Source organism: Leucoraja erinacea, chromosome 2 (assembly GCF_028641065.1).
Source record: "Leucoraja erinacea ecotype New England chromosome 2, Leri_hhj_1, whole genome shotgun sequence".
Taxonomy (NCBI): domain Eukaryota; kingdom Metazoa; phylum Chordata; class Chondrichthyes; order Rajiformes; family Rajidae; genus Leucoraja; species Leucoraja erinaceus.
The window spans coordinates 51452111-51466732 of record NC_073378.1 but is presented as its reverse complement, the minus strand read 5'-3'; the positions used below and the strand labels follow the sequence as shown (position 1 = coordinate 51466732).

The window sequence follows — 14622 nt, the reverse complement described above, 5'->3', positions numbered from 1 at the left end:
GTATTGACTCCGCTGCCCTGGTTGTATATATGGACTTCAAGCAAAGCATTTGACAAGGTTCCACATGGTAGGCTGCTCCGGAAGGTTAGATCACATGGGATCCAAGGACAGATAGCTGAATAAATAGAAAGTTGGGTTCATGGAAGGAAGGGGCAGGAGGCCTGTGACTAGCGGTGTGCAGGGTTCTGTGCTGGGCCCATTACTGTTCGTCACCTGGTTTGGATGAGAACGTACATGGCAAGATTTGCAAGTTTGCAGATGATACAAAAGTGGGTGATCTTGCTGATAGTGAAGATGGATGTCAAAAATTGCAGTAGGATCTTGATCGGTTGGTCAGATGAGGTTTGGAATGGTTGATGGAATTTAATACAGAGAAATGTGAAGAATTGCACAGTGAATGGTCGGGCAGTGCGGAGTGTTGTAGAGCAGACGGATCTAGGAGTGCAGTTACATATTTCTTTGAAGGTGGAATCACAGGTAGACAGGGTGGTCAAAAAGGCTTTTAGCACATTGGCTTTCATCGATCAGAGTATTGTGTACAAGTGTTGGGAGATCATGTTACAGTTATATAGGACGTTGGTGAGGCCGCATTTAGAGTATTGTGTTCAGTTCTGGGCACCATGTTACAGGAAAGATGTTGTCAAGTTGGAAAAGGTACAGAGAAGATTTACAAGGATGTTGCCAGAAGGTCTGAGCTATAGGGAGAGGTTGAGCAGGCTGGAACTCCTTGAAGCACAGGAGGATGAGGAAGGATCTTATAGAGATGTATAAAATCATGAGAGGGATAGATCAGGTAGACACACAGTCCCTTGCCCAGAGTAAGGGATTCAAGAACCAGAGGACGTATGTTTAAGGTGAAGGGAGAAAGATTTAATAAGAACTAGACCAAGTGGGACCCGTTGGGTCCCGTCCCCCAACGCATGGAGGGTGGGGTGGGGGGGGGCGCATGTGGCGTCACAGTGGAGGGCTGGTCCCTGAACCGCCTCCCCCGGGGGTAGAGGGGGGGGGGGGGGGAGGGGGGGGGTAGAGAGAGAGGGAGGGGGTAGAGAGGGAGGAGAGGGGGGGGGGGAGAGGGAGGGGGTAGAGAGGGGGTAGAGGGGGGGGGAGGGGAGGGGGGGGTAGAGAGGGAGAGGGGGGTAGAGAGGGGGGGGGGAGAGGGGGGGGGGGTGGGGGGGGGGGGGTCAGGGGGGGGGTGCAGAGAGGGGGGGGGGGGGGGGGGGGGGGGGGGGGGAGGGGGGGGGGGTAGAGAGGGAGGGCAGAGAGAGAAGGGGAAGAGACAGATAGAGGGGCAGAGACAGATAGGGAGGAAGAGACCGAGAGAGGGGGGCAAGAGGGAGAGGGGGTGGAGGGGGTAGAGGGGGGGAGAGGGGCAGAGAGGGGGCAGAGAGGGGCAGAGAGGGAGGAGGGTAGAGACCCTACCCCATCTCATTTCCCTCATCCTCCTCCCCTCACTCCCATTCCCTGCCCCAAGACCTACCCAGATGGTAGAGCAGCGCCAGGGCCTGGACAGCCTGAGAGCCCATTGTTATTGGTGCACTGTGAGAGGCATTGTGACATCATCACTCTCTGAGAAAGTGGTTTTGGGTTTTTTTGAAACTTTAGATCATGAATAACTTCGGAAATATAGGTCGGAATGCGACAGGAAGATGTTTCTTGCTTCGATGGGAAACATCAGAGTAGAATATGTGAAATATGGAAGGCTGTGGCCTAGCGTTTGGAAGAATATAGGAAAGAGCAGAGTGACATTGCCGGCACAAACAAAGAGTTTTAGTAATGATCTGAGGGGTAGATTTATCACATAAAAGGTGGTGGGTGTACGGAACGAGCTGCCGGAGGAAGTTGGTGATGCAGGGACTATTTGCGATGTTTAAGAAACAATTAGACAGGTACATGGATAGAACAGATTTGGAGGGATATTGGCAAAACGTAGGAGGGTGGGACTCGTTTAGATGGGACATGTTGGTCAACTCACAACATTTTTTCTCTGTTTCCAGCCAGACAACCTAGGCAGCTTTTTAGGTTGCCAAATGACAGTTTAGGTGGTTATATAAGACGGCTTGCATGACCCGTGCGATAATGTGCTTGGACAAAATGCATAGTTACCAGTCGGAATTATGCTCAATGAAGCATTCACATATTATTTCTGCTTCAAATAAAGTCATAAACTAAACATATTCACCAATCAAGACATGATATCCCACAATGACATGCAGCAAAATTACAATACAGTATCTCATCTCTTTTTACAAGTTGCAAAGAAAGCAATTTCTATTATTTCTTTCCACTTCCAAACAAAAATGTGATTGGATTGTTCAGCGTATGATCAGCACCGGTGAGACCAAGCACAGGCTTGGCGATCGCTTCGGACAACACCTCCACTCAGTTCGCAATAACCAACCTGATCTCCCGGTGGTTCAGCACTTCAACTCCCCCTCCCATTCCGAATCCGACCTTTCTGTCCTGGGCCTCCTCCTTGGCCAGAGTGAGGCCCACCGCAAATTGGAGAAACAGCACCTCATATTTCACTTGGGTAGTTTACACCCCAGCGGTATGAACATTGGCTTCTCCAATTTCAGGTAGTCCTTGCTTTCTCCCTCCTTCCCCTCCCATTCCCAGCTCTCCCACAGCCTAATGTCTCTGCCTCTTCCTTTCTTCCCCCCCACCCCCCCGACATCAATCTGAAGAAGGGTCTCGACCCGAAACGTCACCTACTGCTTCGCTCCATAGATGCTGCGTCACCCTCTGATTGTTTCCAGTTTTTTTGTATACCAACGGGATCCCACCACGGGCCACATCTTCCCATCTCCTCCCCTGTCGGCTTTCCGCAGAGACCGCTCCCTCCGTAACTCCCTGTTCAATTCTTCCCTTCCCACCCAAACCACCCCCTCTCCTGGCACTTTCCCTTGCAATCGCAGGAAATGCTACACTTCTCGCTTTACCTCCCCTCTTGACTCCATTCAAGGACCCATGCAGTCTTTCCAGGTGCGGCAAAGGTTCACCTGCACATCCACCAACCTCATCTATTGCATCCGCTGCTCTACATTGGTGAGACCAAGCGTAGGCTTGGCGATCGCTTCGCCCAACACCTTCGCTCGGTTCACAATAACCAACCTGATCTCCCGGTGGCTCAGCACTTCGACTCCCCCTCCCATTCCGAATCCGACCTTTCTGTCCTGGACCTCCTCCATGGCCAGAGTGAGGCCCACCGTAAATTGGAGGAGCAGCACCTCATATTTCGCTTGGGCAGTTTACAGCCCAGCGGTATGAACATTGACCTCCAATTTCTGGTAGTCCCTGCTTTCTCCTCCGCTTCCCAGCTCTCCCTCAGCCCACTGTCTCCGCCCCTTCCTTTCTTCTTCCCCCCCCCCCTCCCCCCCCCACACCCTCACATCAGTCTGAAGAATGGGTCTTGACCCGAAACATCGCCTATTTCCTTCACTCCGTAGATGCTGCCTCACCTGCTGAGTTTCTCCAGCAATTTTGTCTACTGATTCACACAAGTTCTGTTATCCCACTTTCCTCACCCTCTCCCTACATATTAGGGGCAATCTTACCGAGAGAAGTTAACCTACAAAGCCAATGAGTCTCTTTGGGATGCGGGAGGAAACCCACATGCTTGCAGGGAGAATGTGCAAATTCAACACAGACAGTGCCCGAGGACAGGATCGAACACAGATCTCTGGCGTGTGAGGCCGCAAGTCCACCAGCTGTGCCACTATATTTTATTTTCCAACACACAAAATATTATACTTGATAACTTTGGTTACTAAAAAAAAAATAAACTATCCATTTTCAGTCTTAAATCTCTAAGTGATGCTATGTCCCCCTTTACAGCTACTGTATGTTTTAATTCAGTTCAAGACTATGGGGCAGTACATTGGCCATAAAGTTGCTGCCTAAAAGTGCCAGAGACCCAGAATTGAACCGGAATATGGGTGCTGTCTGTATGGAGTTTGTTCCTTTTCCCTTTGATCGCATGGGTTTTCTCCGGGTGCTCTTGGTTCCTTCCACATTCCAAAGATGTGCAGGAATATTTTTCAGACTCAACCCAAAATGTAATATTTTCCTTTTGTCCAGAGATTCTGTCTGCACCTGTTCAGTTACTCCAGCTTTTTGTGTCTATCTTCAGTTTAAATCAGCATCTGCAGTTCCTTTCTACATACGCAATACTATACGATAGAACTTTATTAATCCCAGGAGGGAAATTGTGTGTGTGTGTGTGGGTATATATATTACATACACACACAATTAGTTATATATTCATATGATTTATTTTCTGGTTTATAACATTGTTTACAGAGTACTATGTTTACATATTCTGTTGTGCTGCTGCAAGTAAGGATTTCATTGTTCTAACTGGGACGTGAGAAAATAAAACACTCTTGGCTTACGTCGCTGATGTGTGAGATAGAACTAGAGTACGGGTGATCGGTGGTCGGCGTGGACTCGGTGGGCCGAAGGGCCTGTTTCCACGCTGTATCTTTAAATTAAACTAAAAACACTAAAACCAGAGGAAATCTAAAGAAGGGTTTCCACCCGAAACGTCACCCAATTTCTTCTATCCAGAGATGCTGGTTGCTCCATGGAGTTCCCCCGCACAAATAAAGCATCGAATGGTCTTCACCCTGCCATAGTTAACCAACCAGACGCAACAAAATTTAAGGTAGCTTTTTTTTCCCCCAAGAACCCTTTTTTGCTTAAGTCCAAGTCAAGAGTCAAGAGAGTTTTATTGTCATGTGTCCCAGATAGGGCAATGAAATTCTTGCTTGCTGCAGCACAACAGAATATGTAAACATAATACAGAACAGGAGATAAAGGTTCAGTGTCTATATACCATATACCATATATATACACAATAAATAAACAAAGTGCAATAGGCTGTTATTGTTCAGGGTTTGGAGTTTGGTGGAGGTGAGTCCACTCCAGTTTAAATTCCATTTGGAATATTTTTGGAGGACCAGGAAACCAAGAAGCAAGAGTTACTCCAGGGAGTTACTCCAGCTCCAGGGAGTGATTCTGCGTTGGTTTTCAGCAGTCGTGGCGAGGAGGCAACCGACCGGACAGCAATGGCGGCCAGATCTCCCACAATACAAAGAGAGGGAGAAAGTAGCCAACGCCAACCAGCACATGCGCACAACCACGGCCAATGATGTGCTGGCTGTGGTTGTGTGCATGTGCAGTGGGAGGATGTGCAGGCCATGGTAGTGCGCATGTGTAAGGCGGCCTGCCTTGCCGGCGGATGATGAGCGGGCAGAGAGCGGAGAACCGGCGGCCTGGACACGGATGGCGAGCGGAGACGGAGAGTGACAGAGAGAGACCGAGTGGGGAGCCCGCTCAGAGTTGAACGATAGGTGTCCCGGTGCTTGCCAAGCCGGGCAAGATGGCACGACTTTTAGGTTGCCCGGCGGGACTGTAGGTGGCCATTGGCACCCGGGCAACCGTTAATTACGAGCCCTGGTCAGTGTGGGCAAGTTGAGTCAAAGGGCTTGTTTCCACATTGTGTGACCCTATGACCACTGTACCGCCACTGGTCCTGGAGATATATTGCCTAATGGCTCCATTAATTTCACCAACACAACATTAAAGGTAATTTTGGTAAAGACAGATTTGTTTAAAATATTTGTTTTATTTCTTTGCTATTTCCTTATTTCCCAATACAATTTGTCCTGTCTGTAAGGAACCCATGTTAACAGTTGCAAAGGAAAGACACAAAGTGCTGGAGTAACTCAGCAGGTCAGGCAGAATCTCTGGGTAACATGGATAGGTCGAGACCCTTCTTTGGACTCCTTTCAGAATCTTAACCTTTACTAATCTTGCCTTCTTACAACAAAAACTCATATGTCAGGCTGTTATTCATTGATTATAGCTCGGCATTTAATACAATCATCCCCTCAAGCTGGTTACCAAGCTCTCAGTTCTCTGGGTCTCTGCGCATCTCTCTGCAATTGGATCCTCGACTTCCTCATTCAAAGACCACAGACTGTTCGTATTGGTGGAAGTGTGTCAGCCTCGATAACAATCAGCAAGGGAGTACCCCAAGGCTGCGTGCTCAGCCCCCTGCTGTACTCTATACCCATAACTGCGTAGCCAGTCATAGTGCGAACTCCATCATCAAGTTCGCTGACGACACCACTGTTGTGGGACGTATCACTGATGAGGGACGCATCAGAGTATAGAAGTGAGATCGACCGACTGACAAAATGGTGCCAGAACAATAACCTGGCCCTAAACACCAGCAAAACCAAGGAACTGATTGTGGACTTTGGAAGGGGTAGGATGGGGACCCACAGTCCCGTTGATATCAACGGGTCGATGGTGGAAAGGGTCAAGAGCTTCAAATTCGTAGGCGTGCATATTTCTGAAGATCTCTCCTGGTCCGAGAACACTGATACAATTATTAAGAAAGCACATCAGCGACTCTACTTCCTGAGAAGATTACAGAGAGTCGGTTTGTCAAGGAGGACTCTCTCTAACCTCCACAGGTATACAGTAGAGAGCATGCTGACCGGTTGCATCGTGGGCAGCTTGAGCTCCCAGGAGCAGAAAAGACCACAAAAAGTAGTAAACACTGCCCAGTCCATCATCGGCTCTGGCCTCCCCACCATCGAGGGGATCTATCATAGTCACTGCATCAAAAAGGCTGGCAGCATCATCAAGGACCCACACCATCCTGGCCACACACTCATCTCCCCACTACCTTTAGGTAGAAGGTACAGGAGTCTGAAGACTGCAACGTACAGGTTCAGAAATAGCTACTTCCGCACAGCCATCAGGCTATTAAACTCAACTGAAACAAATCTCTGAACATTAATAGACCATTATCTGTTTATTTGCAATTTATCTGATTATTTATTGGTGTGTGTATATATTTATATAATGGTATACGGACACTCTGATACGTTCTGTATTCATGCCTACTATATTCTGTTGTGCTGGAGCAAAGCAATAATTTCATTGTCCTATCTGGGACACATGACAATAAACTCTCTTGACTCTTGACTGGACTCCTTGCAATTAGTTTTTAATGGTTTCTGCAAGTATTCTAGCATTACAACTTCCTTTTCCAATCAATGTCTTGGCCCTCATTTTCTGCAATCAGATATGTTCCCAATCCTCTTGCTTGCTACTTTTTGTGGCAACATTTTAAACTTTGTCTTTTGAGGCAAGAACAGTTTTCATGTTTTGGTTTCTTTTCTCCTAAAAGGGTTTTATATTTTGTCTAAACCCCATACAAAACATTGTTCACATCTTATTCACATCTTAATGCAAAGTAAATATCATAATCTATCAGAGGCAGTTCACACCTCATTCATTGAGGTTTTCTTTATTTAGATTTAAGGGAATTGTTTCAAATCGGACTAAATCACTTTCAATACATACGAAATTCAATCTAACTATGGTTCACATTTCCTTAAGGCCCCTTAACTTCCAGATCGTTAAATAACTCTTTCTTATTTCACAATACCAAATCTCACATAGCCTGTTCCCTCATGCACAAAGCTAAAGTGAGTTATGTTTGTGCCTTAACGTTCAATGTTTGACAAACAGGGGAGGATATAATTAGATCAGATGAATTGCTATAGCCTTGACTTCAGGCAGTTAATCAAGAACTGTCATCTTCTCCACTAAATGACTATTAGGGAACATAGATGATTTTTTTTAAAAAGCTAATGCAAATACTCAGGAGGCTACACCATCTAGTCCCGATGATGGCTGTCTGTACACATATATCAATGTGAAAATCTACAGATTGTGATATGGTAAATAGTTACATCTTCAGTACTTAAAATGAGTTATTGCCAAGGAATATCAATGCACATAATTTTCAAAAGACAACCCTGACTGCATGAGCTGCCCTGCTAAAAAGTTCTTTTTGAAATGAAGTAATGACAATACTCTGGATGTGAGGATGCGTGTGAGTGCATGCATTGCACTTTGCTCAGTACAACAATGACCATTATCCTGACAAGTAGTGTTACCATACAAATATTACACTTTCCCTTATCAATGGCAACAATCAAATTTAAGGTTCTGATGTATTACAAATTCAAAATTACTATGATGGCAACATAAAATAAAGCAACCAAACTGTTAAGATTAAAAACATTTTAACATTTATGAAAACTTCAGTTTACAGCAAAATCAGCCCAGGGTGATTGACAGCAGATCAAAGTTTAATGAATAAAAATCAATTTTAGAAAATTCAAATATTGATATTTCAACAATAAATCGCAGGATTTTCTCTTCAAGAGTCCAAGATTCAAAATTCAAATGGCCTTACCAGGTGACTATTGTGAATATTATTACAGCAACTATTACGTATCAACAGCAAACACACGGAGGCGAATTATGGAATGGATATAGCCAGTACAAGGTCATTTAGCCACCTGGGTGAGTAAGTCAATTAGGTAGAAAATTGGCTTGAAGGTCGGAAGTTTATATTATCAATTTGGATGTCAATGCAGGTGGCATAGTTGGCACGTTACAGGGTGACATCAACATTGGTGGTATGGTGAACAGTGAAGGTGGTTATCTACAATTTTTATGGAATAATGATTAACCACGCCAATGGACCATGAAATGGCAGATATAGTTTAATTCAGATAAGTGCAGGGTGTTGCAGTTTAGTTTAGTTTAGTAATAGAATAGTAATAGTAGTGGAAACAGGCCCTTCGGCCCACTGAGTCCTCGCCAACCAACGATCACCCATACGCTAATTCAATTAGACACACTAGGGACAATTTACAGAAGCCATCTAACCTACAAATATGCGCGATTTTGGAATGTGGGAAGAAATCGGAACACCTGCAGAAAACCCATGTGGTTACAGGGAGAACATACAAATTCCATACAGAGAGCACTCGTAGTCAGGATTGAACCTCGATCTCTGGCAACTCTACTGCTGCACCAGGGCAGGACTTGCACGGTAAATGGTAGGGCCCTGGAACAAGCTGACGGAGGAAGTGGTAGTGACAATTACAACATTTAAAAACACTTGGATAGAAAATGAGGGATAGGAACGATATGTAGGCAAGTGAGACCAGCTCTGTTGGAGAACTTAGATAGACACAAAAAGCTAGAGGAACTCAGTGGGTCAGGCAGCATCTCTGGAGAAAAGGAATAGGTGATGTTTCGGGTGGAGACCTTTCTTTAGATTGAGAGTTAAGGGAATGGGAAACAAGAGATATTGACGGTAAATGAAAGCCATTTAACCTGAAAACCGATGATCAAGGGAAGGTGGAACCCACAATGGTCCATGTTGGCGGTGAGGTAGATGATAACTATTTATACAAATGGTGGAACTCAACAGGACAACAGTAAAACTATTACGGCAACTAGGGTGGGGGAGGGACGGAGACAGTGGGTATGCAAGGGTCACTTGAAGTTAGAGAAATCAATATTCATAACAGGCCAAGTCAGACAACTTGGTCAGCATGGACAGGTTGAGCCAAAGTGCCTGTGCTCATGCTGTGTAACTGTGACTCAATGAGAAGTTTGAAGAATCGCTGAACCATGATGTTATTCTTAACATTAGTACTTTTGACTTTGTACAACAACAAACTATCTGCTACATTCCCGCCATCTGGCAAAGCTAACTGAGAAGCAAGCCTCGGGAGCAGCTGAAGTCTCCCCACTGTAATTCTGAAACATGGCAGAAGGAATCTGCAGACTCAAATTCACAGCCTCTACAAAAGATAGCATTAGTCTGGCATGCTTGATGTGTGCATATGGCAAGGGCATATGTTCAGTGAATGTGATATGAATGGATCAATTAAGGCTAAAGTAATTTAATGGCAATGAGCCTGTTAGCAACGGCAACAAGATGGCAAATATTAGTATAAAGTGTACAATTTGGATTAGACATTCTATGCACAGCAAATTGAACTGGCCTAAATTAGAGGTTTTATGCTTTGCGCAATGTTCAGCATGTGCCTCGAGTTGCTTTTGAAAGTCATAAACATATCAGCTTTCTTTCAGACACTGACCTGGATCTGGCTGCAGAGACACAATGTGGATGGTCGTCAGGCACCACACCTTTCCCCATTGGAGTGGGCAGAAATGGCAACCCACAGACATCAACAAGCTTCCCAATACATTCCTCAGCATGAGAATAGGCTGCACCTTCAAGAAATTAAAGAAAATGTTGTATCCGTGAGCGAATGCTACCAATATAACCATTTTTACCAAAATTGGAGCTATGCAATTCTTCTGTGCTCTGTAAGGCTGCATTAGCTCACTGGTGCTGCAGATTTTTTTTTTGTGCATCAAAAGCATTGGGCACAAATCATGGTTCACAGTAGATTGTAGACTTTATGCACAAAAACAGAATCTTTCCAGGACTCAGGAAGTGGTGGGGCGGGTTGCGCGTTCAGGAGTTTCAAGGAATGAGAACATCAGATGAGAACCGTGAGAGGGTGTGAGAAGGGATGCTGGAGTTGGATAGGGAGCAATGATGGCGCCCAAATCGGACGATTCCCTGTGTGCTGGTCCCAGAAGCAGATCTGCAATCATTCATTACAATCGTTCCACTCTTTTAAACCTCTACTTCAACAGCATCATTTCTTATTCTAACTATGATCTGTACACTGAGAATAGCTCGATTGTATTCATGTAGTCTTTTCACTGCCTGGTTGGAACGCAATAAAAAGCTTTTCACCGTACCTCGGTATATAATAATAAAACTTTATTTCAGACACAGGTCCATATAACACATCATACAGTATAAGGAGATACAAAAAATACATTAAAAATTGCATATTAGCCTATAAGATATACAAGCTATTGCACCAATGCCATCTTAGCCTAGAAGTGAATCTATAGCAGCTTTTCAGAGGGCTGACTAGGGCTTCAATTATGTGGTTCTCTGACTTGTCCAGGCGACACATAAAACTAAACATCAGCTGTCTTAAGAGTGCCTCACAGGTTGGCACTCTAGTGGACACAAACAATTGACTGGCACTATGCCACCTAGGGACACGAAGCAGCAACCTCATTGCATCATTGTATGCTACCTTGAGCCTCTGCATACTCTTTTTCTTATAGTTAGACCACAATTGAGCAGTATATAATGGTGTGATATAGGTTCTGAACAAGGAACACTTCAAAGAGTCAGAGCACATAGAAAACTTCCTTATAAGTATGTTAGCTTGAAAATAAATTTTACAGCGCTGTCGGTAGAGGTCTTTGTCATCCGTCCAGTCATCGGATATGACATGACCTAGGTATTTAATTTCCTCACACACAGCAAGAGGACTGTCTGACAAATAAAAGGTCGGAAAAGTTGATTTCCTGTCCTCAGCGCTTCTAACTATCATTATGCGGCTTTTCTTAGCGTTATACTTTATGTCATAATCAAGGCCATACTGAGAGCACACCTTCAACATCTGCTGCAGCCCAGCACTATATGGACAGAGCAGGACCAGGTCGTCTGCATACATAAGATGATTAACAATAGTGTTGCCCACAAGACAGCCAGTTTTTAACCTATTTAACTGATTTGATAATTCATCCATATAAACATTAAATAAAATAGGAGACAAAATTCCTCCTTGCCGCACTCCGTTACTAACACAGAATGGAGCAGATACAACATTGTCCCATTTAACCTGAAACGTTTGATGGGCATACCAAAACACTAAAATTCTCACTAAATATTTAGGGGCACCTCTATCTAGCAATTTTACAAACAATTGTTTATGATTAATTCTATCAAATGCCTTGGACGCATCAATAAAACATAGGAATACAGATGAATTCAGGCTTGTGTACCTGAACACAATCTCTTTAAGAGCATAGATACACTGGTCAGTTCCATGTTTTCTTTTGAACCCAAACTGATTGTCAGTAGTAAGGACATACATTTCTAGCTTTGTTAGCAGTATTCTCTCCAGTACTTTAGACAAGATACTGGCTAATGCAATAGGTCGATAATTGTCAATACTGTTGAGCTTACCAGCCTTGTCTTTAAGCACAGGCACTAACATTACAGACATAATAGCATTTGGCAGGACACCATGAACCAGACAACCATTAAAGCACATGGAAAGCAAAGGGCAGAGCTTATAGCTGGCATATTTTAGATGTTCTGCAGTAATGCAGTCCATACCGCAGGCCTTGTTGTTGTTATATGTGACAATAAACCAAACCAAACCAATGCTAACTAGGGCGATGCAGTGGTGCAGCAGTAGACCTGCTGCCTTAAAGCACCAGAGACTCGGGTTCGGTCCTGACTAAGAATGCTGTCGGTACGGAGTTGGTAATTTCTCCTTGTGACTGTGTGGGTTTTCCCCGGGTGCTATGGTTTCCTCCCACACTCCAAAGATGTACAAGGTTGTAGGTTAATTTGGCTTCCGTAAAAATGGTATATTGTCCTTTGTGTGTAGGATAATGCGAGTGTGCGTGGATCATGAGTCAGAACGAACTCGATAGGCCAAAAAGCCTGTTTCCGTGCTATATCGCTAAACTTAACTAAACCCCTTGATGGGCGAGGTGGGGCCAGGATCAGGCTTAAGGGACTGTCCCACGGGTGTTATTTTCACGTCATTTACACGACATCATTTACGCGTCACGACGCACGCCGCGACATAATTTACGCGTTACGCGCGCGTCGTGCATTACGCGCGCAAGGCGCGTGGTGGCGTGGGCAGTGACGCGCAGTCGCGCGCGGCGCCTCAGGATTTTACGATTCACAAAATCTTCGCGCACCACCTGCCGCCCAAGTGGGGCAGGCCCTTTAAGGAAGTGACTGGCGAGCATCTGGCTTACAATTGTGAGGTAGCGTGCTGGAGATGAAATGGTAAGTGGGATGTATAGGGAGGCATGACCAGGAAGGTGGGGATTGGAGGAGTTTGTAGGAGAACTGTTGCAAGGAACCTATTTACCTAAAGTCTTTTCTTTATGCCAAATTATGTCGATTGCCTGGTCTAAAGGTGCTCATCCACTGAAACCTCAGTCACTCACCCAAGAAGAGGTCAAGTATTGCCTCTCTCTAGTATGACCTCTCTGGTACCAAAAACATACCTGGCCACACTGAGCAAATTCTGCCCCATATTATCCCTTAGCACAATATTGGGGACATTAAAATCAATTGCTATCACAACCCTATTATTCCTACACTTATCTGTGATTTACCTACATATCTGCTTCTGTAAGCCCAACCCTTCTTGTGTGGGATCAAGTATTATTTACCTGTGCAAGACTGGGCTGTTGGCTAGCAACATTCAGTCATCACCTTGCCATTGCAGAAAAGGCATGTAGACAACTCCACCATCCATCTACAATATGCTGATATCATCCACAAATTCCAGCAAATCAAAGAAATCAAAGTTTATCTAGATCTAACCATGTTCTGCCATGGTTTGACATATCAATCAGAGGGGTGATTCTTTCACAAAAAGGGTGGTGGGTGTATGGAACAAGCTGCCAGAGGAGGTCGAGGCAGGTACTCTTGCAGTGATGAAGAAACAATTAGACAGGTACATGGATAGGACAGGTTAGAGGGACCTAATGCAGATAGGTGGGATTAGTATAGACGGGACATGTTGGCCGGTGTGGGCAAATTGGGTTGAAGGGCCTGTTTCCACTCTGTATGACTCTATGACTCTCTCCCAGCATGTGACTGGAATCCCCCACGCCTTTAAACATAGATGCACAGAGCAACAGAAATAATGTTGTTGATTTCATAGTCCTTGCTGTAAAGGCCCTGTCCCACTTACGTGTCCTTGGCACGCAAATTACGCGACCTCGTGGTCGCGTTGAGCCACGATGGTCCTGCAAAGGTCGTTGCGATTACATGCGTACGCACAGCAGTCTGGAGCGCGTGACGTCATTTGAAGATGGACACAAAGCTGGAGAAACTCAGCGGGGCCGGCAGCATCTCTGGAGAAAAGGAATGGGTGATGTTTCGTGTCGAGACTCTTCTTCAGTCTGAAAAGAAGGGTCTTGACCCGAAACTTCACCCATTGCTTCTCTCCAGAGATGCTGCCGGTCCCGCTGAGTTACTCCTGCATTTTGCGTCTATCTTCAATTTTCTTGGCCCCGCTCTGGGAGTAGAAGTGGGGGCGGATCCGGACCGCAACGGCCGTGAGCCCCAGGCCGAGTTCGACGATCGTTTGCCTGCTTCTGCTGCTGTTGAAGGTGAGAGGTTGCGTCGCGCCAGGGTCTTGGGCCTTGGCCATCAGTCCCGCGACAGGCCGTTGGCGCGCGAAGATTTCATTCACTACAAAAATTTCGGAGCCCCTCGCGATGTCGCGCACAACTACATACCCTTCCGCGCTTCTGAGTGGGACCGGCCCCGCGCGGCCATACGATGCCTGTACGCCTCAACGAGACCACGAGGTCGCGTAATTTGCGTGCCAAGGACATGTAAGTGGGACAGGCCCTTTAGTCTCTGCACACTGCAGTGTACATCCCAGAACGCTGCTGCCACCTACTGCTCAGAAGGGTACTTACCTTACACCAATTTTGCTGGGCGTTTTAAACTTCTCAAAATTCATAACAGGAAGGTATTAGTTTCATACAAATTCTTCCCAAATACCAACAAATCAGATTTATCTCATATGATATGCTTCAACATTGTGAAACGTCAGCTAGAGAACATCAAAGAACATCAAAGAGGAGAAT

The 14622-nt window shown here is 45.4% G+C and overlaps 1 protein-coding gene across 1 annotated transcript in view; it reads right to left on the bottom strand.

Moving 5' to 3' along the window:
* hacl1 (2-hydroxyacyl-CoA lyase 1) overlaps nucleotides 1-14622 on the bottom strand; it is a 103169-nt gene that overhangs the window by 69619 nt on the left and 18928 nt on the right. The window contains exon 9 of the mRNA XM_055656747.1: nucleotides 9987-10122. Coding sequence (XP_055512722.1) covers nucleotides 9987-10122 — 136 coding nt within the window. The remainder of the gene's footprint in view (nucleotides 1-9986; nucleotides 10123-14622) is intronic.